Source organism: Anarhichas minor, unplaced genomic scaffold, assembly GCF_050575085.1.
Source record: "Anarhichas minor isolate MPS153535 unplaced genomic scaffold, ASM5057508v1 ptg000024l, whole genome shotgun sequence".
Taxonomy (NCBI): domain Eukaryota; kingdom Metazoa; phylum Chordata; class Actinopteri; order Perciformes; family Anarhichadidae; genus Anarhichas; species Anarhichas minor.
The window spans coordinates 2,273,354-2,298,689 of record NW_027466470.1 but is presented as its reverse complement, the minus strand read 5'-3'; the positions used below and the strand labels follow the sequence as shown (position 1 = coordinate 2,298,689).

The 25,336-nt window shown below is 43.4% G+C and overlaps 1 protein-coding gene across 7 annotated transcripts in view; it reads right to left on the bottom strand.

Moving 5' to 3' along the window:
* The window catches only part of LOC142956697 (nuclear receptor coactivator 2-like), a 46,276-nt gene extending 21,168 nt beyond the window's left edge, over positions 1 to 25,108 (bottom strand). For 3 of the 7 annotated variants that reach the window (XM_076098414.1, XM_076098421.1, XM_076098419.1), the window contains exons 1-4: positions 24,943 to 25,108; positions 15,445 to 15,483; positions 3,593 to 3,707; positions 2,556 to 2,728 (exon numbers count right to left, since the gene is read on the bottom strand). In XM_076098414.1, coding sequence (XP_075954529.1) covers positions 2,556 to 2,637 — 82 coding nt within the window. In that variant the 5' untranslated portion in view covers positions 2,638 to 2,728; positions 3,593 to 3,707; positions 15,445 to 15,483; positions 24,943 to 25,108. Of the gene's footprint in view, positions 1 to 2,555; positions 2,729 to 3,592; positions 3,708 to 5,543; positions 6,956 to 13,209; positions 14,507 to 15,444; positions 15,484 to 24,942 lie in introns of those variants that run through there. The other 4 variants (XM_076098416.1, XM_076098417.1, XM_076098418.1 and 1 more) reach the window with 4 other exon arrangements.
* Positions 25,109 to 25,336: the final 228 nt, after the last annotated feature.

Sequence of the window (25,336 nt, the reverse complement as noted above, 5' to 3'; positions counted from 1 at the left end):
CAGACCATAAAGCAGGGGATGCTTTAGGGCGGGGCTTACTGTGATTGACAGGTCTCTACCAGAGATGTTTACCACACAGTGTGTTGGTTTTCTCTTTAACTCTACTTCTCAGAGGGTATTTTCTTTTCCCATAACAAACTGACAGTGTTGTTTTTGTGGTGCTCTGTCACGGACGACATTAATTGGAAAGTCCACCAATGTGATGATGCTCTGTCGAACCCAGAGGTTTGAGTGCCAGGTATGTCACGGAGAGCAGGTATCACCACACTAATGAGCAGCGCATTACACACTTTTACAGTCATGTAAGAGGCCGGTCTCCACTCTCCTCCCTGGCTTGCACCACTGGACTGTTAAGCCTCCCCTGGCCCCATTAGGCCACATAGCTGACATTCCTGTTGTCGGACCAGAGCTGTACAAAGTCATCAAACCCTGTCACTGCGGCGCCTGGAGCGGCCCTCATGTAGGTTAGAGGGTATTCAAGTTGCAGTATGCAGTTTTTTGTGTGTTTTTAAAATCAATAAATATGATATTTTAGAGTCCAAACAAACAAAGGCAAACAAGTTACACATGCAACATCATTGTGGACCCTTGATTTGGCAAATGTTGGCCTCTGTGTGTTCACAGCTGCAACGACTTCATAACAAGTTAAATGGAGAAAAAAAGAACAATCAACAGAGTTTCAATTTAACCCTTATTTGGTTCCTGCTGTAGAACATAAAAGACATGAATGAACATCATGCTGTATTGAAGAAGACTTGAAACTAGAGATTGAGACCATAAACTCATGTTTACAATGTTTACTGAGGTAATAAAGCAAGAGAGAAGTAGAGTCATTTTCTCATAGACTTCTATACAACCAGAGGAGTCGCCCCCTGGTGGACACTAGAGAGAATGCAGGTTTCAACACTTTTTAACTCTTCAGAACCGGAGATTACCACCTTTTCATGCAAGTTTTCCAGCCACACACACACACACACACACACACACACACACACACACACACACACACACACACACACACACACACACACACACACACACACACACACACACACACACACACACACACACCATTTATTATTGGAAACTACTATTTCTTTCCAACGGTCTGACCATAGCAACAACTGCAGAGTTGAAAAAAATGGAGGCTCACGCACTTTCCATCTATACTATGACCCTGCAGTTAAACTTGGGAGCCAAACAAACACACACACGCACGCACACGCACATGCACACACACACACAAGGATGCAGAATACCATTTGATTTCCTCTATGTGTGCGTGTGTGTGTGTGTGTGTGAGTGTTCTCTGAACGTTTTCATTCTAGTTTCACACACGATGACCTTTCTGCTGCACAAAAGAAAGCTGGTGATTCCTTTCATCTATTATGTATTAATTTGTAGTGATTTCAATGTTTCTGCTGCTTTGGCTTCTGTCGTTATGCGACTTCTATACGACTCTTGTTTGGTATCAATGCATTTTGTGTCGCATCCACCGCATTAGTTAAAAACTCTGAAGTGGAGCAGACAGCTGTGTGACTTGTGTGTTATCTGTGTGTGCTTATTCAGCTGTTGTTTTCAGACACAAACACGTGGACACCAACTGGCTGACCGCAGGGACAAAAGGGAGGGAGAGGACGATGGAGAGACGAGAGAAAAGAGGGAGAGGGAGGACGATGGAGAGACGGGGGAGAGGGAGAGAGATGAGGGAGAGGGATGACGATGGAGAGACGGGGGAGAGGGAGAGAGATGAGGGAGAGGGAAGACGATGGAGAGACGGGAGAAAAGAGAGAGAGAGGAGGGAGAGGGAGGACGATGGAGAGACGGGAGAAAAGAGAGAGAGAGGAGGGAGAGGAGGCATAGGAGGAGAGGACAGAGGAGATGGAGGGGAGAAAGGAGAGAAAGAGAGGAAAGGACCATTATTGTTGTGGAGGGATTCATAGGAAAGGTGAAAAGCGGAAAGGAGAGAAGGAAAAGACACGAGGAAAATAGGAGAGGAGATGAAAGGAAATGACAAAGGTGATTGAGGAGGGATGTAAGATGGACTGGAAAAGGAAAAGAGGAGCGGAAACGAAAGGAAATTGTGTAAAATAAAAGGAATTGAAATGGAAAAAAGATGTGAGAGAGGGATAACAAAGGTAAAATGGGGAGGGAGAGAAAGAGAGGAAGGATAGATGGAGGGGAAAGAAGAGACAGAGAGAGGGGAAGGGGAAAGGAAAAGAAAGAAAGGAAAGGACCAATGTCGTTGAGAAGGGATCGATAGGAAAGGAGAAAGAGGAAAGAAGACAGAAGAAAAAGACACAAGGAAAGGAGGAGAGGAAAGGACAAAGGTGGTTGAGGAAGGATGTAAGATGGGTAAGAAAAGGGAACGAGGAGAGAAGACAGGGAGGACAGAGGATGTGAATAGAGACTCTCTTTCATCATGAAATAGTTCAGTGTGAGAAGTTAAACTTCTGAACTCATCTCTGCTCCTGACTGCCTGTTGAACTCCACAACAGCCTTATTGTCTGAAAGTGTGATGAGCATGAGCAAGCAGAAGCACAGAGGACCCTCACCCTGCTCCTTGATCTGCCTGATCTGCTTCACCGTCTCCTTGAGGATGGCACACTTGTCCGGCTTCACGTTGAGGTCGTCCATGTCGTTGATGTTGGCGAAGATCAGCTCGGCCAGCTCCTCGATGTACTTGTTCTCCTGCTCCCGGTTCCTCCTCTCCGTGCTCCTCTTAGGGCTGCAGGGGACAAAGACATCGTCAAAACTTAACAACAAAACTGAAAGAAGCGGTTCTGTTTTTAGTGGTTAAAGGGTAACTTTGGTACTGTTTGATTCACTCTTACACCAAGTTGCTCCCTCTGAAAGGAAGTGAACTTACTAACAAGCTCACTATGACATCCACGTGTCCTCATTACACCCTCGGTACGTCGTCACTACAACCTTCGCCTCTCATCCTCTCGGACACTGAAAGCACAACGAGCCGTCGGCCCTTAAATAAACTGTCGCCGGCAAAAATGCTGCAGCAGCATTATTTTTTTTCTCTCTCTCTCTCTCTCTCTCTCTCTCTCTCTCTCTCTCTCTCTCTCTCTCTCTCTCTCTCTCTCTCTCTCTCTCTCTCTCTCTCTCTCTCTCTCTCTCTCTCTCTCTCTCTCTCTCTCTCTCTCTCTCTCTCTCTCTCTCTCTCTCTCTCTCTCTCTCTCTCTCTCTCTCTCTCTCTCCTCTCTCTCTAAGTTTAATAACAGCCTGTTTATGAAAAGAGCCGTAGAAAGTCTCGCCATTTATTAAAAATAATTACTGATAAATTGAAGCTTTTCTTTATTATTATTATTGGGCTGTACTTGAGGTTTTCGTGTGAAGCTTCAAACATTTTATGACGTCATCACCAAATATCAAATAATATGATATTAATAATGATAGTGTGGCCTGATCTTTACCTGCAGCTGTGCAGAAATACCGGTATTGAACAAAAAAATAACATAATAATAAGCCTATAATAATAACTGATTGCACTGTGCTGAAGCTCCTGCCGTTTATTATAAGGTTAGTTGTAGAGGCATCTAGTGCTCTATAGTGATGGTGGACTGAAGATGAAGGTCCTCACCTGGGCCCCAGCAGGAGGTCCGGCTGACAGTCCTTCCTCTTCAGAGACTCTCCCCCTCTGGGGGGTTCCGGGGTGTTTCCCCCCCCCACTACTCATCTTCAGCAAATATCAGCACCTAGAGCAAGAGAGAGAGAGAGAGAGAGAGAGAGAGAGAGAGCGAGAGAGAGAGAGGCAACATGAAAGAGACTATTAACCAGCAGCTGTATTATTCAAACATTAAACGCACTGCCATGTTAAGAGAACAAGGTGTTGTAATGCAACAGGAACAACTGGAGACCGGTTTGAACAACGCAAATGCAGATCAGTAACCGGAGGTGCCCGACATATCAATGCAAAGCCAAGGAACCACCACTACACTCCCACTTCTGTGTAAATGTACACCTAATGCTCGAGGCATCCACAAAGTGTATTGATGAACTGGTGATGCATCTACATCAGGCTACAGACTATTATGAGGATGCTTTTAATCTAGACGCACTAATTTCATGCAGCACGAGTGCAACCGAGCGCTGTGGAAATGAACAATGAAGAGTGCTCTTCTCTCCACGGCGTTATTAACCACAGCGCTGTATAGACGGGCAATAATTAATGTGCTGAAGATGTGCACAACCTATTAGAACGAGGCATAATCAAACAAGGAGGTGTGCTCGTGACAACAATGCAGCGCTGCAAAGCGCCCGAGGGCAATACGTGGGAGGCCCAGTGGGAATACAGTAGGTGTCAATAATTACTTCAGTTAGAAATAGCTAATTCATGGAGTGAACATTTGAACATTTGTGGTGATTAAGTAGGTGGTCTTTAGTAGAACACATGATGTGGAGAGCCACGATGTTTTGTTCCTAAATGTATTGTGTAAGAATGAAAAGAAGAAAAGTAAAAAGGTGGAAAAACACATATTGGCAGAGAAGCTCCACCATATGGTCCCCTCATGCTGCTCCACCTTTCTACCAAACACTGATGACAACGCTCACACTGAGCCTTCCTCTCTGGGGTTCATGGAACACACCTTCAGCATCTCTACCAGTCTCATCCTCCGTTATTATGACCGATATTAAAACATGTAAAGTACCGACTGTGTCAACTCAAACTTTTAAAAAGTGGTCACCAGGCATCAAGTTCTAGTCCCTCTAGACATTTTAGTTACCTTATATTTTGAGTAATTATGATACCGTGTAGTACTACAGAATCATTTTCGGTTCGGGATACTTGGCCTCTCACGACTCGACACGTTTCCTATTAGTTTTCCGTTCTGGTTCATCTGGTTCTTTGTCAATCAATCAATTTGCACATTTGTTTGTGATGTTGACGGTTTAGTAGAACTTTTCACCCCCCAGTCAACTAAGTAGAAAGAAGAAGCCTGTGCGGTCGTGAGTAAACACGTCATAGCACATGCAGCTTTGTCTGGACTCTAACAGCAACACTTAAATATCACTAATGCTACAAAAAACTCAAAATTGATGTATTTTGGGCGGCACATTTTGCCGTTTGCTGTCCTTATTTCTCATCTTAAAGAGTAGTTGCCAGTGATGGTGACCAAAGGCCAAGGATTGGTCGCCAATTTCTGAAAATGGCAACGGTTACTGTCGAGCCCTGCGAATAGCCAAGAATATGTTTGGACATCTGGTGAAAAGAGCTTCACGCAGGATTTGTCCTCTTTTCTTTTCTTCTGGACGGCGTTTTGCCTTTCTTTATCTTTGATAGTTTTTACGGCTATTTGTGCGCTCACTGAGTCAATCGTGCCGATGTCGGGGAGATAAATACACGCAGCAGTCAGTTATTGTTCCTTATCAAACATACAGTTTAAATCATTTCCAAAAAAGTTGACATTTCATTTTTTATATCTTCCGATATGACTTCCTCTCAACTAAGCCGTTTACTAAACAGATGTTTAGGAAAACAAAAAGACAGATTATCTTCTAACGAGATTACAAACTGAAACAAATCTTAATACTTCTGCATGCGATCTCTCACACAATGACGGGTCCGGCCGGCAGTGTGTCGGTCAGGACGCTGGTCCTTTAAGGCCCATCAACAGGCCAGCTCACCACCTGACTGTTACATAACAGCTGACACCGAGCAGACGAAGGCAGGGGAGAGGGATAAGGGAGAGAGGAAAAACAACAGGGAGGGGGAGAGAGAGAGAGAGAGAGAGAGAGAGAGAGAGAGAGAGAGAGAGAGAGAGAGAGAGAGAGAGAGAGAAACAATGGATCCAAAGAGGTCAAGTGGAAGGGAAAAGTAGAAAGCAAAAGGATCAAACGTGTGAACAATAGAGGTATTGGCGCGTACGAAGAGGCATCAAGCCGGAGAGGGGAAATGTTGTAAAATAAGCCAAGAGGGTGTGGATGGGGGGGGACAGAAGGGGGACAAATGGGAAGAGGGGCATCTGTTGGTCTGAATAATAAGGCCTGAGGAGGGAGGAGAATATGGCCTAATTACACCAAGAGAGGAGACTTTAATGATCACTGTTTATCGTCACCAGTCAGATAGTTAGTAACTCCGTCACCAGAGTTGTAGCCGTGCCAGCAGCTCCGTGTCTGTCACTCAGTCCACCACCTTCACAGTGGAATATCTTCACAACTATTGGATGGATTGGCATGAAATCCTGACCAGATATTAAAGATCTTAACAAGATAAAGATTCTCACAACTTTGGTGATCCTCGGATCTTTCCTCCAGCGTCACCAGCCGGTCAAAGTTTTCATTATTTATCATCTATTGGAAGGATTGGCACTATATCTTGTTGACATTCATGGCTGATGATGAAGTGTAACGATGGACTGCCATGAAAATTTGGTTAATTTCAGTTTTTTTTCGATAACCTTTTAATAACTAACCCATGACTCTTCATCTTTAGACCCATATTTGTCCAATGTAGTGATACTCCCATCAGCCTCAGCTGTACTTTGGGTTCATTGTATTGTCATGCTAGCACGCTAAACGTAACACGGTGAACATTGTAAACATCAACATGCTAGCATGTCATTGTGAGCATGTTAGACTTTAGTACAGCCTCACAGATCTGTTTTACTGTTCTGCACACGAGCTGCAAAGTCAAAAAGAAAAAGCTTTTCCCACTAGCACTGACATCATTTGCATGCAGGTGCTTACTGGCAGGTTTGTTATTAAATATTGCAACGGCATCAAGTGTACAGTGTGCAAATGATTTGACTGAAACACAGAAACTCCTCAGAACTTAATTAAACAAAGTTCAGAAACACTGGACACAAAGTTAGACATTTTAAAAATTCAAAGTGCTGCCATGGCGGACAGACAACTGGAGACAACATCCTCATGATGAGCCCAACTGGAAGACCTCGGAAGTTGATGAAAGCCTGGCAGAATGTGTGTAGTCACTGAAGTCAACCTGGAGGATTTGAACATTTCAAATCAATGTCTGAAGTAGATCCACCCACACACACACACACACGATGAATTAACACTAATGTGCCCCGTTCAGCCCGGCACTAACACAATCAGAGCGGCCGAGAGCTTCACAAAGTGAAGCCATTTAAAAACAATCTGAGCCCGAGACAAGAGACGGGGCCAGAGGGTCCGACCGGCCATTAAGGCATTACAGCCGAGGATCGATCCGGCTGCTGAAGCAGACTCTTTGTTTCCGACAGAAACCGTCGATCATCAGCTCCTTTGTTTTGGGGTTCCTGAAGGACCACCAGTGGCAGAGCGAGGCTTTCACAGGTGTGTTTACATTCTGTTTACTTGTTAGAGGCGCCACATGTAGCATTTTATTTATATTAACACAGTGAATGATTACGTCAAGGAAGAGACCGTGTTGATTAAGGGAAACACTGTCACCAATGACGCCTCTTTAATAATATAGAATCTATCTTATTTAATAAGAAGAAGAGTGAAGTCAAAGCTTCATGTGTTAAAGCTGCATTCTCTCTAGTGTCCAGCAGGGGGCGACTCCTCTGGTTGTATAGAAGTCTATGAGAAAATGACTCTACTTCTCTCTTGATTTATTACCTCAGTAAACATTGTAAACATGAGTTTATGGTCTCAATCTCTAGTTTCAAGTCTTCTTCAATACAGCATGATGTTCATTTAGTACATTATGGTCCATTTAGAGTCAAACAGACCATAAAGCAGGGGATGCTTTAGGGCGGGGCTACACAGTGATTGACAGGTTTCTACCAGAGTCATATACGGTTACTCTACGTCATTCCTTTCTCGGTCCAGATATGGTCATTTCTGTGAATTGGTTGCGAAAAAACCAACATGGTGACGACCATATTCCAAGATGGCGATGAGTAGGCCGAACACGAGGATTCAAAACATCAGTCACACAAACCAATGAGTGACGTCACGATGACTACGTCCACTTATATACAGTCTGTGCTTTAAAGTAATCATAAGGTGTCATGTTTCATGTATAACCTAAATGACAATTTGGTTAAAAACACGACCATTCTAAAGACTCCTATCTTCAACACTAACCTAAACTGTGCTTGCTCTCCCCTCATGGCTGCCGGCAATATGGGACAGTAGCTCCCATATGTGTTCATCAGTTATTCAACTACAAAACTGTCTTTCTGGTTTGTTCAGCTTTTCAGGAATATCTCTCTCTCTCTCTCGCTCTCTCTTCCTGGTGTGTTCCAGGTGACAGGGAGCGGGTGGGTGTCGGATTACAGCCAGATGGAGGTCAGGTGCAGCATATTTAGGAGTTAAGTACGAGTGGCTGTTTAAATAATAATCATACGAATAAAATGGCACACGAAGTGCAGGAAAGTGAGAATATTACAAGAAGCAAGAGAGAACGGCTGGACGGCTGAATATATGGTTGGGAACAACCCTCGTTGTCATGGAAGTAAAGCGCACTATGGGTTGTTATTACAGTCATGAATCATCCCTTAGCTTGCAGAATAATTGAGGTTTTGAGCATGGAACAAAGAAAATGACATCGACCACGCAGTCTTATGTAAAGACTGACAGCACGAAACGTACCGCTTATGTGTTTCTGCAGGGATGGTGGTCTTAACACTAGTTACTGTGAGGAACTTTACTGATCCGCCTTCGACCTGCAGAAGAGTCTCTTCCTCCGGGCCGGCCCCACGCTGCTGGAGAGCCAGGACGTATCGCTGAGCCCGCTGGAGGGAAGGGAGGCACGGGAGAACCAGAACCAGGACTGAGAGGAGCAGACCGTCAGACCCCTGCTGAGAGGTTTTATAAAGAGAGTCTGGTGCTCAGGAACACTACTGCTTTCATCCACAGGGGCCGCTAAAAACAACACAAAAATGGAAGTTCCTCGTAGTAAGTTTACAGTAAAATAAACAAAGTTTGTTTCCGCTCGAGCCTAAACTAAGTCCCGCCCACCGACCAGAGCACACTCTCATTTGAGGCGAGGACAAATGTAATGCAGTATCAGAGCATTGATTCATATGTGATCAAACGGACTAGTTTGACATCTTGATGAGAGTTCACGAGCCTCAAAGTTTTCTTCGAAACGCCGTTCGGAGCACTAAAAAGAGGCGGAGCCACTTGAAGTTACCAACTGCAGCTTTGATAGAAAACAGAGGACCGGATCAATGAAACGAGGACCACGTTGAGCACGTGTAGGGCGTAACCATGACAGCGAGAGGTGGGACCCTCCTCCCTTTGGTGTCTGAGCTTCTGTCAAGGCAGTAAAGGCCTTAAGCCAGCAAACCCTCCCATCACACACACACATAAAGCAGATTTAATACCCTGCTGCAGCTGGATTAACAGCACTGGCTTCTCCCACACTGAGGGGCCTGCTGGTGTGTGTGTGTGTGTGTGTGTGTGTGTGTGTGTCCACGTCAATACGTCCAATCTCTTTATGTGCATCTCTGCTACTTGCTGCTCTGAGCCGGAGGCTTACCGCCCGTTACCAGAGACGACAAGCCTTTTTGTTGATCTACAGCCGGCTTCACGTCTCTGTAACATTCATCCTGCATCAACTCTTCCACAGAGAGTACCGTCACCAAAACACAACGTATTAAAATGTGGACGCAAACGTGCACCGCTGCTTCCATTGACACCCTGAGGCTCATTAGAGTTCCGCTCGCTTCATTGTCTCCTGTTGGATTGAGGAGAGTTGCTGCATCGACACTGAACCTCACAATTAAAAACATGTTAATGACGGAGACGTGCGAACATTAGCCGGAAAAACAAGCGAGCTAATGAGTCACGAGGCACGCATCTCTGAGACACAGCACACCTTACGGTGCATCCAATACAAGCACACACACACACACACACACACACCATTGGTAAAAAACTAAAGTTATCAGTTATATTAGCTGACTCAGCAAATATTCAATTAGGTTTTTTAACTAAACTAAATAAATATAAGGAGCTACTGACAAAGTAGAGAGCACAGCTCTGCTGACAACAAGGAAACATTCTCAAAAATGTGCTGTGTGTCGTGTGAACGGGACATGAAGACTAAACTGAACCGCTGGATTACACGAATAAAATAAATGACGTACTATTAACTATTGTGTTGCCGGCTTATATCAAGCCTCTCTAACACCTGATGTCTGTTATCAGAACGTCATTACTGAGATCCAACAACACCGGATGTGTGTTTGCTGGAGTATTGTGATCATTTCATCCTACTTGACGTTGGTGTGAGATTGTCCTCATTAGCATACATGCTGTGGCCCAAAAACTGTGTTTCGTGAGCTCACAGAGACCTTTGACCAAATTCCGATCAGAGAGTTCTTGAGTCCAAGTGGACGTTTGTCCCAAATATCAAGACGTTCCATCAACACATGATGCAAGAAATGAAAAGGTTGATCTTCTGTGGAACCGTGTCACTGATGTCTAACACTACAGCTGAATGATTTGCCGGTTACTCCCTGAACACTTTCGGGATATTTAGAATTTCACAGTAATGATCGGAACGGGGAGTTTTATTTGTGTCTAAAACCTGAAGTTCTGTCATCGTGACAACAAAGCAGTCGGCATCCGTCTCCGCCTGGCAGCCCGCTCCTTTTTTATTTTCATTTATTTTAAATCAAACGACTGTCAAAGCTTACAAAGACGGCTGACGCCGGCGTGCTGGAATGGAGAGCAAACGCTTCTCTGTGTGCTGTGAAGTGAGTCTCAAGCTGTACACACTGACCCACTTCAGCCAGTTCTCTTTATTGGCAAACCAGCCACCCCCCCCACCCGGACCGGTCTCTACAAACACACACTAATTGGTATTTGAATAACAATACAAGTCAACATTTTCAATTTAAATAAAGTAAATGTTATTTTGAATCTTGTGGAGCCACAGCAAGAAGAGCAACATGTTACATCACTAAGAAATGATCCACATTCTGTTTACTACTGAACCACCCACAATCCTTTGTGTGTGTGTATTTCACTTGCGAAACAAGGAAGAGAACAAGAAGAGCACCACAACTCAAACTCAACCGAATAAAATCTGCTGTTTGATTCAAAACAGAGAACTTTTACAGTAAAACAACAGAGTGATTGTAGACGCTGCAGCTGCTCGTCTCTGCATGTGGAGCTTCATGTAATGTGAGAGCCCGATCGATTATAGGCCGCAATCAATAACATCGAACATGCCTGCCTAGATGCTAACTCAATTAGGAGCACACACGCACACACACACACACACACACACACGTCGCCAAATGCAATTTCCCCAACGTGCAGCAATTAACCCAGCGAGGCCGGCGCTCGTTCTCTCTTTTCTGTATCTTTCTCACTGACAATAACTCAGACTAGCAGAACAACAGACACTTAATCCGCCAAGAACACGATTTCAAGGAACCGAACAGCAAACACAGACTGTATATCCTGATACCACACACACACACACACACACACACACACACACACACACACACAGAGAGTGTTGTGCTACATGCTACGTTCGACAGCAGCCCCTCGAGTGTGAAGTCACGTTTCACACGTCAAGCTCCTCAGATAAGTAGGATTTCACATCAAGGACTGTGAATAAAGGGTTTTAATCATTCTGTATGTATATAATGAGGGTGTAACAATACAGTAATCTTACTAATCAAGTGGCTACAGTTTGATTCACTGATACTTTGAGAGATATTCATCCACAAAACAAAACAAAATGTGCATTTAGATTTCATTTCCCCCTCAACACCAGAGGCCGTGACACCACGACCCTCTGGGACTTGTTCTACATCAATATTCCAAATTTCCTCTCCGATACCAACTGGTATCAAAATCTGCAATGCAACGACAAGTTTGATATTAATGCAGCTTATCTGATACGATGACTCAACCGAGATTAATCAACCGATATGACGAGGCACGAAACGAAAGCAACAAAACACGCACACACACACACACACGCACACGCACACACACACACACCCCCACACACACACACACACACACACACACACACACACACACACACACACACACACACACACACACACACACACACACACACACACACACCGCCGCAGTGTCAGATGGTTCACGCCGGCCCTCCCGAGGTCGAACTCCACCTTGGGCTCACTGATCGACTTATCTGCAGTAGCAGCTTTGTGTGAGAGTGAACATTACCATACAGTCACAGCTGAGCGACTACGTGAAGCTCTTTCTGTTTCTGCAGCGTGAATATGAGAGAAGAATTACTGTAACACACACTCTAGATTACAGTTATCGCTCGGTCAGCTACAAGGGCACATTGTGCAACGGTCATTCCTCACTTTTAATTGGAACAAAGAACCAAACTGTCATGTCTTATCCTGTGTTAATACACAAACAGTTATCAACACTGAACTAACGCCTTACTAACTGGGTGCTTTAGCGGTTTTTCCTCCTTCATACTTGTTTCCCGTCATCACTAAACTCTGCGCTCAGCGACTGACCCTGTAAGCGTGGGAAAGATCTCTCTGCTTCTCTGGACTTGCTGGCTGCACGGGCAGTGAGAGCTGCTGCTCTGTGAACGAGCGCTGACAGCAGTTGTTGTTGTTGAAGCCGAGCAAACGGAGTCAACAGTTGGCTGGAGAGACCTCAGGTGACAAGAGCAGCTACAGGCCTGTGCTGACTGTGCACTCTGTGTGTGTGTGTGTGTGAGTGTGTGAGAGAGCAGTCATTCATAACCACTCCCCCCTCCAACACACACACACACACACACACTCTGAGTCAAAACCACAATAATACATGACAGCACAAAGTCCAGGTCTGACTCAGACACTGTGAGCATCAAAACTCATTTTGGTAACAAATAAATAGACATAATGAAAGTATTTTAATTATTACTACAACTTACGACGTTGTTCTGTGGTTTATAACAATAATTAAAGGTATTTTTTGTAATTAATAACAAATACATATATGTAGATATATACTTTTAACTGTTAATGAAAGAAAACGAATGTAAACTAAACAAACCAGCAGCTCAACGATCTCACTGAAGCCTAAAGTGAGTGACAGGTGCTTCAACACAGCGACGCTTCAATCTTTAGTTTAGTCTACACTGCTCTGTCAGTAAGTGTGTGAGCGTTACACATAACTATCCATAAATCCAAACTCAGTTACACGCTTCAACTATGAATACTAATGTAGCTCAGATCTGTCCTGTCAGAACCTCACAGACCGGACCTTTAGTTACTCTCAATAGAAGTGTGAGTCTCTTACCTGAGCTTTGGTTAAACCAGTCCATAACCAGTCCAGAGCCGGCCGATCATCCCATGCCGGCCGCGCAGACGCGCTGGTTCTCACACACACAGTCAACACAGCAGATCCCAACACAAACACACACGCCACTCAAACACACACTCGTTTTGCATTTCCCCTCTTTTCTCTTTCAGATTACTCTTGTGTGTGTGTCATCTGTGCCTAATGACAGCTGACACCCTATATGCCACAAATCCTCTCTCTCTCTCTCTCTCTCTCTCTCTCTCTCTCTCTCTCTCTCTCTCTCTCTCTCTCTCTCTCTCTCTCTCTCTCTCTCTCTCTCTCTCTCTCTCTCTCTCTCTCTCTCTCTCTCTCTCTCTCTCTCTCTCTCTCTCTCTCTCTCTCTCTCTCTCTCTCTCTCCCCTCCCACCGTCATGTAGACACACATACTCCTCCCACAACACACACACACTCCTCCTCCTCCTTCCTATTAGCCAATGTGCAGAAAACGAAAACCTCCCTCTAGATACTGAATGATTTACACGACCTGCTGTTCTTAAATGTTGGTGAAAGCATTATTTCATGTCAGTTTTACTTATATTATTGATTACACCTGCAGGTATACAAAAATACTTTCAAAATCAGCTGAATCTTTCAAACATGTTAAGCACTTAAATTGCTTATGTGGTGACATTTAAAAAGACTAAAATTCTAGACGGTACCCCACAATTTCCAACACTCTCGCGAGGTGGTTCAGGGTTGGACATTGACCTTTTAGGAACACAAAACTGTTGAACCCGCCCCCTGTTTTGTGGTTGAGACATTCCAGCAGCAACGTATCCTCACACAACGGTTCGTATGATATCTTACGAAAAATGGACTCTTTATTTTTCGAGCGGTTTTCGACAAAAGTCCAGCAACACGTGTGAATTTCCGCTCGTCACATAAAGTCTTTTCAAAATAAACTTCTGTCGTCACAGGAAACAGATCGTGGTTTGGGTTGAAATAACTATGAAAGTGTTACTTAAGAAGAGAAGTTACGTCATAGAATTAAAACAATGTTGAGTTCTCGTTTCACACAGCGGTCTCCTGGGTGAAGGACCTCTAGTCCCGCCCCCTCTAGTGGGTTTTTACTGTCTTTTTACTTCCTGGTTCACGACTACATGGATTACATATGAATTGATTTTGTGCATGGGAAATTTTTGTGAAAGGGTTTAACTTGTAAGACAAAAACATGGACAAGTCCCAGATTGGACAACGCCGTCGTAGAGACCTTTCAATCACCGTGTAGCCCCGCCCTAAAGCATCCCCTGCTTTATGGTCTGTTTGACTCTAAATGGACCATAATGTACTAAAGGAACATCATGCTGTATTGAAGAAGACTTGAAACTAGAGATTGAGACCATAAACTCATGTTTACAATGTTTACTGAGGTAATAAATCAAGAGAGAAGTAGAGTCATTTTCTCATAGACTTCTATACAACCAGAGGAGTCGCCCCCTGGTGGACACTAGAGAGAATGCAGGTTTAAAACACTTCAGGTTGCATCCTGACTAACATCTCGTCTATACAGGCTGCGTAGTGAAAGTAGCAGCTGGAGTCATCTCTCACTCTGGATCATTACTTTAGAAGAATAAGAACAGAATAAACCTAACAAAGTACTTTCACATAAAAAACACTGTTTTCTTTAGTCCGTCTAAAACAGCAGAGCCAGTGAGTGAGAGAGAAAGACTGAGAGAGGGCTTATTATGTTACTTCATAACAAGCCCTGTTTGGATAATGAGCCTCGCACTAAGTGAGATGGGCAGAAAACACAAGTGAAAGAGAGAGAGAGAGAGAGAGAGAGAGAGGTAATTTAAAAAATGACAAAAGCTAGAAGCGCTGGTTTCACAGCGCTGTGCTTCACAGGCCTACACACACACACACACACACACACACACACACACACACACAGTTTGCTTTTTTAACCTGTTGCAGTTTAACATTCAGAAGGTTGATGTGAATCTGAATGTTGTATTTTTTTTATTTTCTATCATAAATACATTTTTTTTAAATCCTCACTGACGTTAAACTGACCTGCAAAACTTTCCCTCAAATGAATCCGTAAAATCTTCATTATTTGTATCTTAAGCCTAAGAAAAATAAAACGGTAGAACAGAGCGTGGTGCTTTCGGAGTGCCGCTACCCAGGGTTATATGATAGAGATGTACTCTATATATAAAAGCCCCCAAAAAATATTTAAATGAGCTCACTCACCTCATATGCAAAGCATGCTGGGTAATCATTCAGTCCTCTCTGTGAGACACATAGAACAAGAGTCATGATTAACATGTTAAAAGAATAACACAGCAGTTTGTTTTTGCACTTTTTAGAGAGACAGATTTCTAAAAGGAAATGGACTTTCCTGCTCATATTTCCATATTTTGCTGCTTTAAAATAAAAAGTGCAGACTTTTATTGTGAAGAACATGCGTTTATCACCCAATTAGCAGAGCTTTGTAAGCGGCTTCTACAAGTCTTCTACAAGAGTAAGCGGCAAAAGTAACGGGAGATTATTAATGTGAAATGAAATGCATTTATTCATCATAAATATATCCGATTAACTATCTGATCAGACAGGTTGCATCGAAATGTCAAGTACGGACACGCATACGTGAACACGTAGTTTGGGATAAAATAAGTATGTTTGTTACGTGACTGTCAGTAGTTAAGTACGTGAGTTGCGTAACAAAACTACGTACAATAAGTCAGCATTGACTTGGTTCCACACAGGACGTGAACAGCGGTCCCCTGGGTGAAAGTCCCGTGTTTGTTTTACCCGTCTAACCTCCACTACCCCCCCCTCCCAACCTGCACAGACTTTCTCGCTCTTTAATCTACTTCAGTTGCTCTGACTGGCTCATATTTATGTGGTGTATGGTTTCATCGGGCTTCGTGGTACTTTCCAAGACCAGTAAACTAACTTTGATGATGTAGTGCTAAAGTGGATGAATAATGTTCTAACTTCCACAGGAGTTGGGGCCACACCCACGATCAAATACATGGAAGTGGGCGTCGGTTAAATATCCTGCTTGAGTGTTTTACAGTGCGATATAATTTACGAGACTTTCGCCTTGAACATCACCCACTGGTTACGCTGGGAGTCTCACTCTTGCTCACAACAACACGGGAACCTGCTGCGGTTCCCAGACACTGACCCGGCCTGGGAGGACGGCTCAGAGGGTTCCGGGGCCTTTTTTCACACCGTGACGCTGACCCGGACCAGCGTGGTGCCGGGTCCAGGTTCACCGAGTTCCCACTGGCTTCGGTTCACGTTCACAAACATCCCATTTTACGAAACACTTTAACTTGAGCAGCTTGAGATTAATGCGGACACCTGCTTGAATCTCCCTCACGAGTGCTGTTGAGTTGCACTTTTAAGAAGCACATTTACAGCATGTTGAACTATTAGATTCACTAGATCACATGTGCGGCTGCAAAGACACTGAAGGAGTCTACCTGCTCCCTGGGTATCCTTTTCTTATGTAATCGGGTGAAAACTCATCTATTCAGGATATATCACGGGTCACATGAGTGGTTCACGTCCTCTCTCCCACCTCTTCTTCCCGCTTAATGTGATGAACACGTTTTGTGAGAACGGTTACTCTGACTGACTCTACTCGTCGCTATTTCTGGTTTGTAATTCGCCGCAGTTTGTTGCATTCGTTGCGAATAATTCTGTGAGGTGATATTTATAAAATGATATAGATTATGGTCCTTCCTCAGTCCAAAGAACTAGAAATGGGGAACACATTTAAGATCTTAGGGTCAATGTTGTTCTTATTGAGTAACACACAATGTTTAGCCATGAGCGGATCATGAGACAACGGGCCCCCGGGCACAGAGACGCAAAAGGCCCCACAACCTCTACTACATATCAGAGAGACTTACAGGCTTCATCATAGTTTGGCCTCTTTATAGTAGTCATTTAGAGTAGTCATTTAGAGACTCTGTTGTTGTTTTGTGTCTCTTTGTAGTCTTTTTATGTTTCGTTGAGGTTGTGAGTCTCTTCCTGGTTCGTTCGTGTCTTTTTGAGTGACATTCTGTAGGTAAAGACCAGGAGGGCTCCGGACACTTTGGGTCCCTTAACATGTGATTGGTCGAGTCGTTCAGTAATCCATCCACGTCCGGGGAGGAGGGTGACGTAGTTGCGCTTCCACCAGATTTAATGTGCATGCTTTTCAGGGAGGTCTGCTAGAACACATTTTGACAAAAAATAAAAATAAAAATAGAAAACCAGGCGCATGTCTGCACCACAGGTTTGTTGTTTTTACAGGGAGTCTGCAAAAGGCATCACAGTCAGTTTAATGATGATGCATTTCATTTGTGCTTCATTCGTTTCACTTCTGCCAGAAGAAACTGACCTGCAAAGTCATAATAGCTTAAAAGCTGCCATCTTTAATGTAGTAGTAAGCAGTGTGTGTGTGTGTGTGTGTGTTGAGGTGGTAAAAGTTACAGTAATCGAGAGGACCAAATGAAAAGTAGTAAAAAGAAGAAGTGAGTTTTTTTGGTCAGTGGCCAAATCCAAGACATCTGCTAACTCTTCCCCCCTGGTGTGTGTGTGTGCGTGTGCGTGTGCGTGTGTGTGCACGGGTGAGACAGACAGCCACCCTCTCAGTCAGTTGGACACGACGGACTCAAACCAAACACTCCAAAAATGCACCTGCCACCACCACTGGAGATAGCTGCATACATGTGTCATGCATCAGTGTGTGTGTGTGTGTCAGAGTGTTTCATTCTCTGTGTGTGTGTGTGTGTGTAGGAGGGATGGACAGCTGATCTCGAGCCAACTGCTTTAGAAGTTACACACACACACACACACACACACACACACACACACACACACACACACACACACACACACACACACACACACACACACACACACACACACACACACACACACACACACACACACACACACACACACACACACACACACACACACACACACACACACACACACACACACACACACACTCTTTTTTTTTTCCCTGCACACGCAACGACAGTAAGACTGTGACTGTGATTCATCTCAGGTTGTGCACTTTAAAAGTTGTGCAAGGCAGCAACTTTTTATAGCTTTTTTTAACATCAACTCTTCTATTTCTCACGACATATTCTACGGAAGGTGAGCTGTGGTTAAAAGCTAGTTAGAGGAAGATTCATTTGTTTTGTTTCCTGCTGCAAGAGGACACAGCTCGCCAGAGCAGCTCTCAGTGAGGACGGCTCAGAATAGCCTTCTAGAGAGTTACAGATTAAAAGCAATGGAGGGAGGGATGCAAATAACTCGATCACGCAACAAACTCCCTCGCGGTCCAGCACTAGTCCAACTAGTCAAACAATGTCAACTGGATTTTTTTATGACTATTATTAATATTATTATTATCAGTGAAAGGAATAAAAAAGGTCTTTTGTAGACATATCCGAGGAGCTAAATGACGTTAGCGGTGCACTTTGGTGGACTTTTGTTTGGTTCAGCAAACAGAGCTGCAGGACAAGATGAGCATCTCTGTTTGTAGGAAGAGGAAATGTTAGCTAGAAAGCTACATTATCCTGCTTAGTACACGGCTACTTACTAAGGAAATGAGTAAATTGACAGAAAATATAGATTTTTATCGATTTAATGAAGATTTTATTGCTTCCACTAAAAAAAAGGAAATGGTTCTCTGGCTGTGTACGGAGATCAGAACTGCGTCCATTAAATTCACACTTAAACAGTCACATGGTCAAATGTTTGAGACCGAATTCTGTTGCTAGTGATGGAGAGTTTCACTTTTCATTATTTGCATATTAGGCATTGTGGTAGAGCACACACACAGACACACACAGACACACGGCCTACTTCCTGACTCTGATTAGTTTGTGCCAGTAAGCAGCTCTATGGCAACACAGAGAGATCCACGGCTACGCCGAGTAACAGAGCTGCTTTACTGTACGGCCGCATAACAGAAGCTGACCACGCTCTCATAATCCAGGAAACAGCACAATCATGGCTAGAAGTAGAGAGGACTCAAACATGTATTTTGTGCAGGTTTTTTTCATTATTAATGCCATAAATTGTAAAAAAAGAAGAAAAAAGGGCAAATTTGTACGGCCTCTCCTCTCTGCTCCGTGTTCAGCAGCCTGCTGTTCGGTCAAAGTTTTACTGACTTGTTGTCACGTGACTGTTGGTCTCAGATGAATCAATCATGGCTTCATAGTTGCGTTGAGAAGCTCAGAATTTAATGTTTTTTACAGGATCTGGTTACTTCAAACGGTTTCCTGGATTTGTTGCGATTTTCTTTTTTATACATTACATTTTTAAGCTTAATCTCAGTGTTATCTGACGGAACCGTTCGTCACGCATGATGTGTTCAAGGACCGTCGGACAGATTACATTTCTGACGTTAATGACGACCTTCACAGCTCCTGGCTGTGATAAACGGTGTAGTTTTTGCGATTGTTTAAAAGAAACATGCTTTTCCATCCCGCCGGCGGGTTTTGGGAGGGTTTTAAAATGACGAGGTTAGCTCGAGTTAGCTCGCTAACAGCTATGTGTTAGCAATACTGCATAGCTTTCTAATATATGTCCAATAGGAAGCAACATCGCGTTTACAACATTTAAGAAATCAAGAAACGGAGATCATGTTCACTCCGGTGACAGCTTAAACAAATCCCAACATCCATGAATCAAAGATTAAAATAATTTGGACTCCTTATCACAAATGGACGGGGAAAAACAATATCAAGAGCCTTGAAGTGGAATTGAGTGGAATGTGTTGCTGTGATTCGGAAGGTGTGCGCTTAGTCTTTAGACTTGACTCCTTAATAATGACAATAACAGTCATTCAGAGATTAAATCTGCTGAAGCTTTTATCGATTTGTTTTCCAGCCGTCCTCTGTCCTCAAACGCCTCACAGCGTGGACCCTCCCGCCACAGATGTGCAGAATCAAAACACAACAAACGTGCTCGTGTCAAGTCTCAAAGCTGCATGAGTATCTTCTTACTTTACGATGAAACAACTATAATTTGTCTACAGGTGATTCGGACTGTGTGAAATGGGATCAGGCTAAATACTGGATTATCAAAATGTAAGCCACACCATGACTTTTGGCTGCAATAACCACAGAACACTCCTCTTAATAGTCATCTTAGTGACGACGTCCTGCCGCCAATAAGCGGGCGGTGACATCACAATTAGCTCTGGCCCACGTTTGTTCTGCAGAAGCTCGTTATGCTGTTAGCTGGTATTATCCGGCTGGAGTCTCTTCACTCTGCAGTCACAGTGCTGGAGAATTACAGCCGCCGTCAGCTCCAGCTAACCAAATTAGCACTTGTTACGCAACCTGCTACGCTCGGCTCGCCTGGTCTGCTGCTTCAGCCCTGCACATAGGAAGGCCGTGCAGACCGCAGCAACGCTGACTGTATGTATGTATGTATGTATGTATGTATGTATGTTTATTTCTTTATTAAAGCACTTAAATGTTTAAGTCTGATATGCAACAGAAGTTTCAAGTTACGCTCCCTTTCAGAGAAGTCAGAAACTCAAACTGTCTGATTGAAGGGAGGTTTTTGAAAGACGTTATAATATCACGTTCACACAGCGGCGTGTACAGTGTTCAATGGAAACAGTGCTCTCCTGATTGTGTTTGTACTACACACTAACACAGTGCAGAATCAATCACGTTACTATGAAACTAAACAGCATGCGCAATTAAGTTTCCCTACGATTACAGTCACAGTTTTAAACACGTGATGATCTACGTTGTAAACAAACAAAACAAATCAACAAAACTACTTGGTTATGTTTAGTAAAACATCACGGTTTGGCTTCAAATAAGTACGTTTGTTACGTTATTTATTAATGACGCTGTATACGTCTCTGGTAGTGACCTGTCAATCACATTAGCCCCGCCCTAAAGCATCCCCTGCTTTATAGTCTGTTTGACTCTAAATGGACCATAATGTACTAAATGAACATCATGCTGTATTGAAGAAGACTTGAAACTAGAGATTGAGACCATAAACTCATGTTTACAATGTTTACTGAGGTAATAAATCAAGAGAGAAGTAGAGTCATTTTCTCATAGACTTCTATACAACCAGAGGAGTCGCCCCCTGGTGGTCAGTAGAGAGAATGCAGCTTAAGACATGAAGCATCGGCTTCACTGTGCAGAACCGGAGGTTGCTGCCTGATTTTACTACGATAGTCGTGCTCACAGTCTTTTCAAAATAAACTTCTGTCTTCACAGGAAAACTACTTAGTTAGGTTTAGGAAAAGACCGTGGTTTGGGATTAAAATAACTACGTGAATCGCATTACTATGGTACGGAAGTTACGTCTACGTTGACTTGTGGTTTCTAAAGTGAGTGCACGCACCTTTAGAGGCAGCGCATCTCAGCTGCATCACGTTGCAGAGCCAAAAGACATTGGTAAGATGAAATAAAAAATAATAGTTCTTGGTTCGACGCCTCTTGTGTGCTTTAAATCACGAGAGGAGGATCAACAACTAGCTCTGAAAGGAACAGAAGCCTCTCAGGGAATCATCACAAACCACACGGTCCACTGGAATATGCAGCAGCTGATTTTCAATGTTTAAAATATTCAAACTACAAGAGTAAAAGTGCTACTTATAGAATATCCGTTTGTGATGTCGGTCAGCTGCAACTTGAGCCTCTCATGTAATCAAGACTCGATTACATTTGAGTCACAGAAATAGTATCGCTGAAATATGAAGAAGCACTTTACTCTTTCTGGAGAAAAAATATGAAAAGAATTCAAGAATTTTAGAAAATATGTACGAAAACTGTGACCCGATGTGCTGCAGTTTAGAGGAGAAACCTGCTACTGTCATACATATATAATGCACAACCTCTACATACATTTTGGTGAGGGAATATTACAGTAATTACGGTGTTCGGGCACGACAGGAGGCTTTCAGAGGAGTCATGACATGGCTGTGTGTGTGTGTGTGGTGCTGTTTAATTAGAGCACTCTTGGTCTCAGGAGGATCAGACCTGGAACACTACTGTCTCTGCTACGTGACAGAAAGCCAGGTGGTAGTGTGTGTGTGCCTGATAAGTTGGTGGCAGTGAGAAGAGCCAGACACAAACAAACACAGTGGGGTTGAGCACAGACCCACACATGCACCAGTAAATGTGAGGTACCAGAGTGGGGATCAAGAGCCCAAAACAACAACAACAATATCTTGCGATCAAATGGACGGAGGGAGAAGAAAACACGTCAGAGCAGGGGTTTGACGATGCGTGGTGTAAAAATGAGCACATGTGTTTCTCTGGCATGTATTTGCTTGCTGAGGATAAGCCCTGATAGTGGAGAACTGCACAGTCAAGCCTATGCCCTTCCTCCTCCTCCTGTCATTGGTCAGGGCATTATTTGAGCCCTCACGTGGTTTAGTGAATTCAAGCCACTGAGGATTCCTCACCGGGCAAACTGCCAATCTCATGTTAAGATCTTGGTCTTAAGTACATTCCTGCACTCTTGCTGCAGCACTAAAAAGGTAGTTTTTGGCATTGAAACGGTATGAAAACACACCGATGTTAAACCGGGGAAGATCACAAGCCTGGCGCATTAAGGCAGAGAGAAAACCACAATAGAAGCAAATCCAGGTAGAACAGGAAAACAAAAACAAAGCATGCATAGTATCATGTTACTGAACGGTGCAGATGCATTAGCAGCATGAAAACACCCATAATCCTTTGGGAAAACAACAGAGCAAAACAGACTACAGAAATTATCTTGCAGAGACAAGGGGGATAAACACAGAACTTGGCAACCGTGGTGTGCATGTTGCAATTCTTTTCAAAGTTCACTCCGTGGTGCAGGAAAGAGTAAATAAGCCAAAAAAAAATCATGAGTCCAGCCCTCAAAGATAACAAATCCAGAGGACTCAGATGGCACCTGTCACATAGGCAAACTTACAGGTTCTCTACAGTAGCATACCAGCACAGCAGCAAATACGGACACATTCCTGACCCTGCACGGGTGAATGTGGACTGTACCCGACTGTTAGAGGAAGAGGTTTAAAGCTGCACTGTGTTTCTATTCAGTGTAAACTTTGAGCAGCACATTAAGTCACAGCTCTGCAGCTCAGCCCACGCCATGCTGCGTTCAGGTCCCAGCAGAATCATCATACAAGCACATGTAAAGATATTTCATTTACACTAAGTTTAAAAAAAAAAAAAATGCCCCAGGCCGCACAGACAATTGTTATTGTCAGGTATCTGCAATGTATGTATGTATGTATGTATGTATGTATGTATGTATATATATATATTTTTTTTTTCCCAAGCATACTGTTGTCCACCTGTTTTTATTCCCAATGGGATTGCTTTGAGTGGGAAATAATACATTTATTTCAAATACATTTTTTTCTACGATATATATTTTTTATTTTCTATCAGTTTTTTTATTGGATTTTTACAATTTCTTCCGTTAAAAAAAAAAAAAAAAAAGTGTATATATATATATATATATTTTATAGCCCAAGGCTGATCAACAAAATGTGTCAAGTTGACAGGAATGACTAGAAACAAAACCGTAAACTGGTCAATGCACTCTTCAAAATAAAAGCAAAAAAACAGCTTCAAGAACACCCAAAATAACCCCACTTGAGTCAGATATTGCTATAATGAATGTTGGTATTACACATACCGGCTGCTTGCAACAACTACTACTACATATATTGCTGTTCATTAGGCTACCTCAATAAACATACTGCGATATTACATTACATTTGATTTAGCGAAAGTGACTCTTTTGACAGCTTCAGCACAATTACACGCTACATGGTAATATAGTGGAAACCACACATCTTAAACTATCTATCAATACGCAATGTAATATAATTGTGTCGGCAAATTAAAAAAGAAATCAACAGTCAATATCGATTGGTGTTTTATTTTGAAATAAAAAAAGAACGTGGCTTTACTTATTCCACTTGACGCTTGAGTTGGTTAAGGAAGTCCGAGAAATATCAACCGGGAATAAGTCAAATATTTCACCGTGAAACTACTACATGTTTAACACAGTCACATAAATACCTATACAATAAAATAAATCAATTTGGGGTCTTTAAATTCTACTTTGACGACAGCTAAAGAGACGAGCAACGGTCGTCGCTATAACGTCAACGGTTCCCAGCGGCTGTTCCTTCTGTTGATCAGGAAGAGCTTTTATTTTAACGGCTAACCGTTAAAAGTTAAAACAGCAAAGTCACGTTTGGGATATTTGTGCAGCTCACACATAGTGTTTGAACACGTTAAACAAACACCAACATATCAGCGTTTACTTTAGTTTATTTTTTTGAGCCATGACAGCCCGGGCCGGTGGAAAGTAGCATTTTCATCCGTCTAAACAAGCGACAATTTCGCCTTTAAAACGCGGCTCGGAAATGATAGCTATCAGTCACTCAATTCAACCGACGAGTCTCAGTGTATACACTCACTAACAGTTCATTTAAGACGCTAAAACACTACATTAATAACATACACGTTAAATACCGGTCTTTTATTTACCCGGACTCAACTAGCTACTTAACCCCGTGATATAAGTTATGTCCACAGCGATAACGGTTATTGTCGCGAGGAAATGTGCACCACAAAGTATGATAACGTCGGACACTTTACACAAGCCCCCCTTCAGGAAGCGTTATTTCTTTAGGGGAGGTGGTGTTGTGATTGAGGGAATATGGAGGGAGACAGGTAAACTTACCTGGGAAGTTGAGAAAAGCAGCCATGGGTGCGTGGAGGTGCGGGGATGTGGTCGCCCGGTGAGAGGCGTCGGTCAGCGGGACGGAGCGGCAGCGGCGTCCAGGGCCGGAGCCGCCATGTTCCTCTGGCTCAGAGGCTCAGAGGCTGTTTATCTTTACCAGGAGACCCCCCTCCTCTCTCCTGCCTCCTCCTCCCATCACCACCACCTCCACTCATCTCATTACCACACTGCAGAGCCGAGTGTCTCTCTCCACTCACACACACACACACACACACACACACACACACACACACACACACACACACACACACACACACACACACACACACACACACACACACACACACACAATGACTGACTTTGACCTAAAATAATGTCAATCTGGAGGAAATAA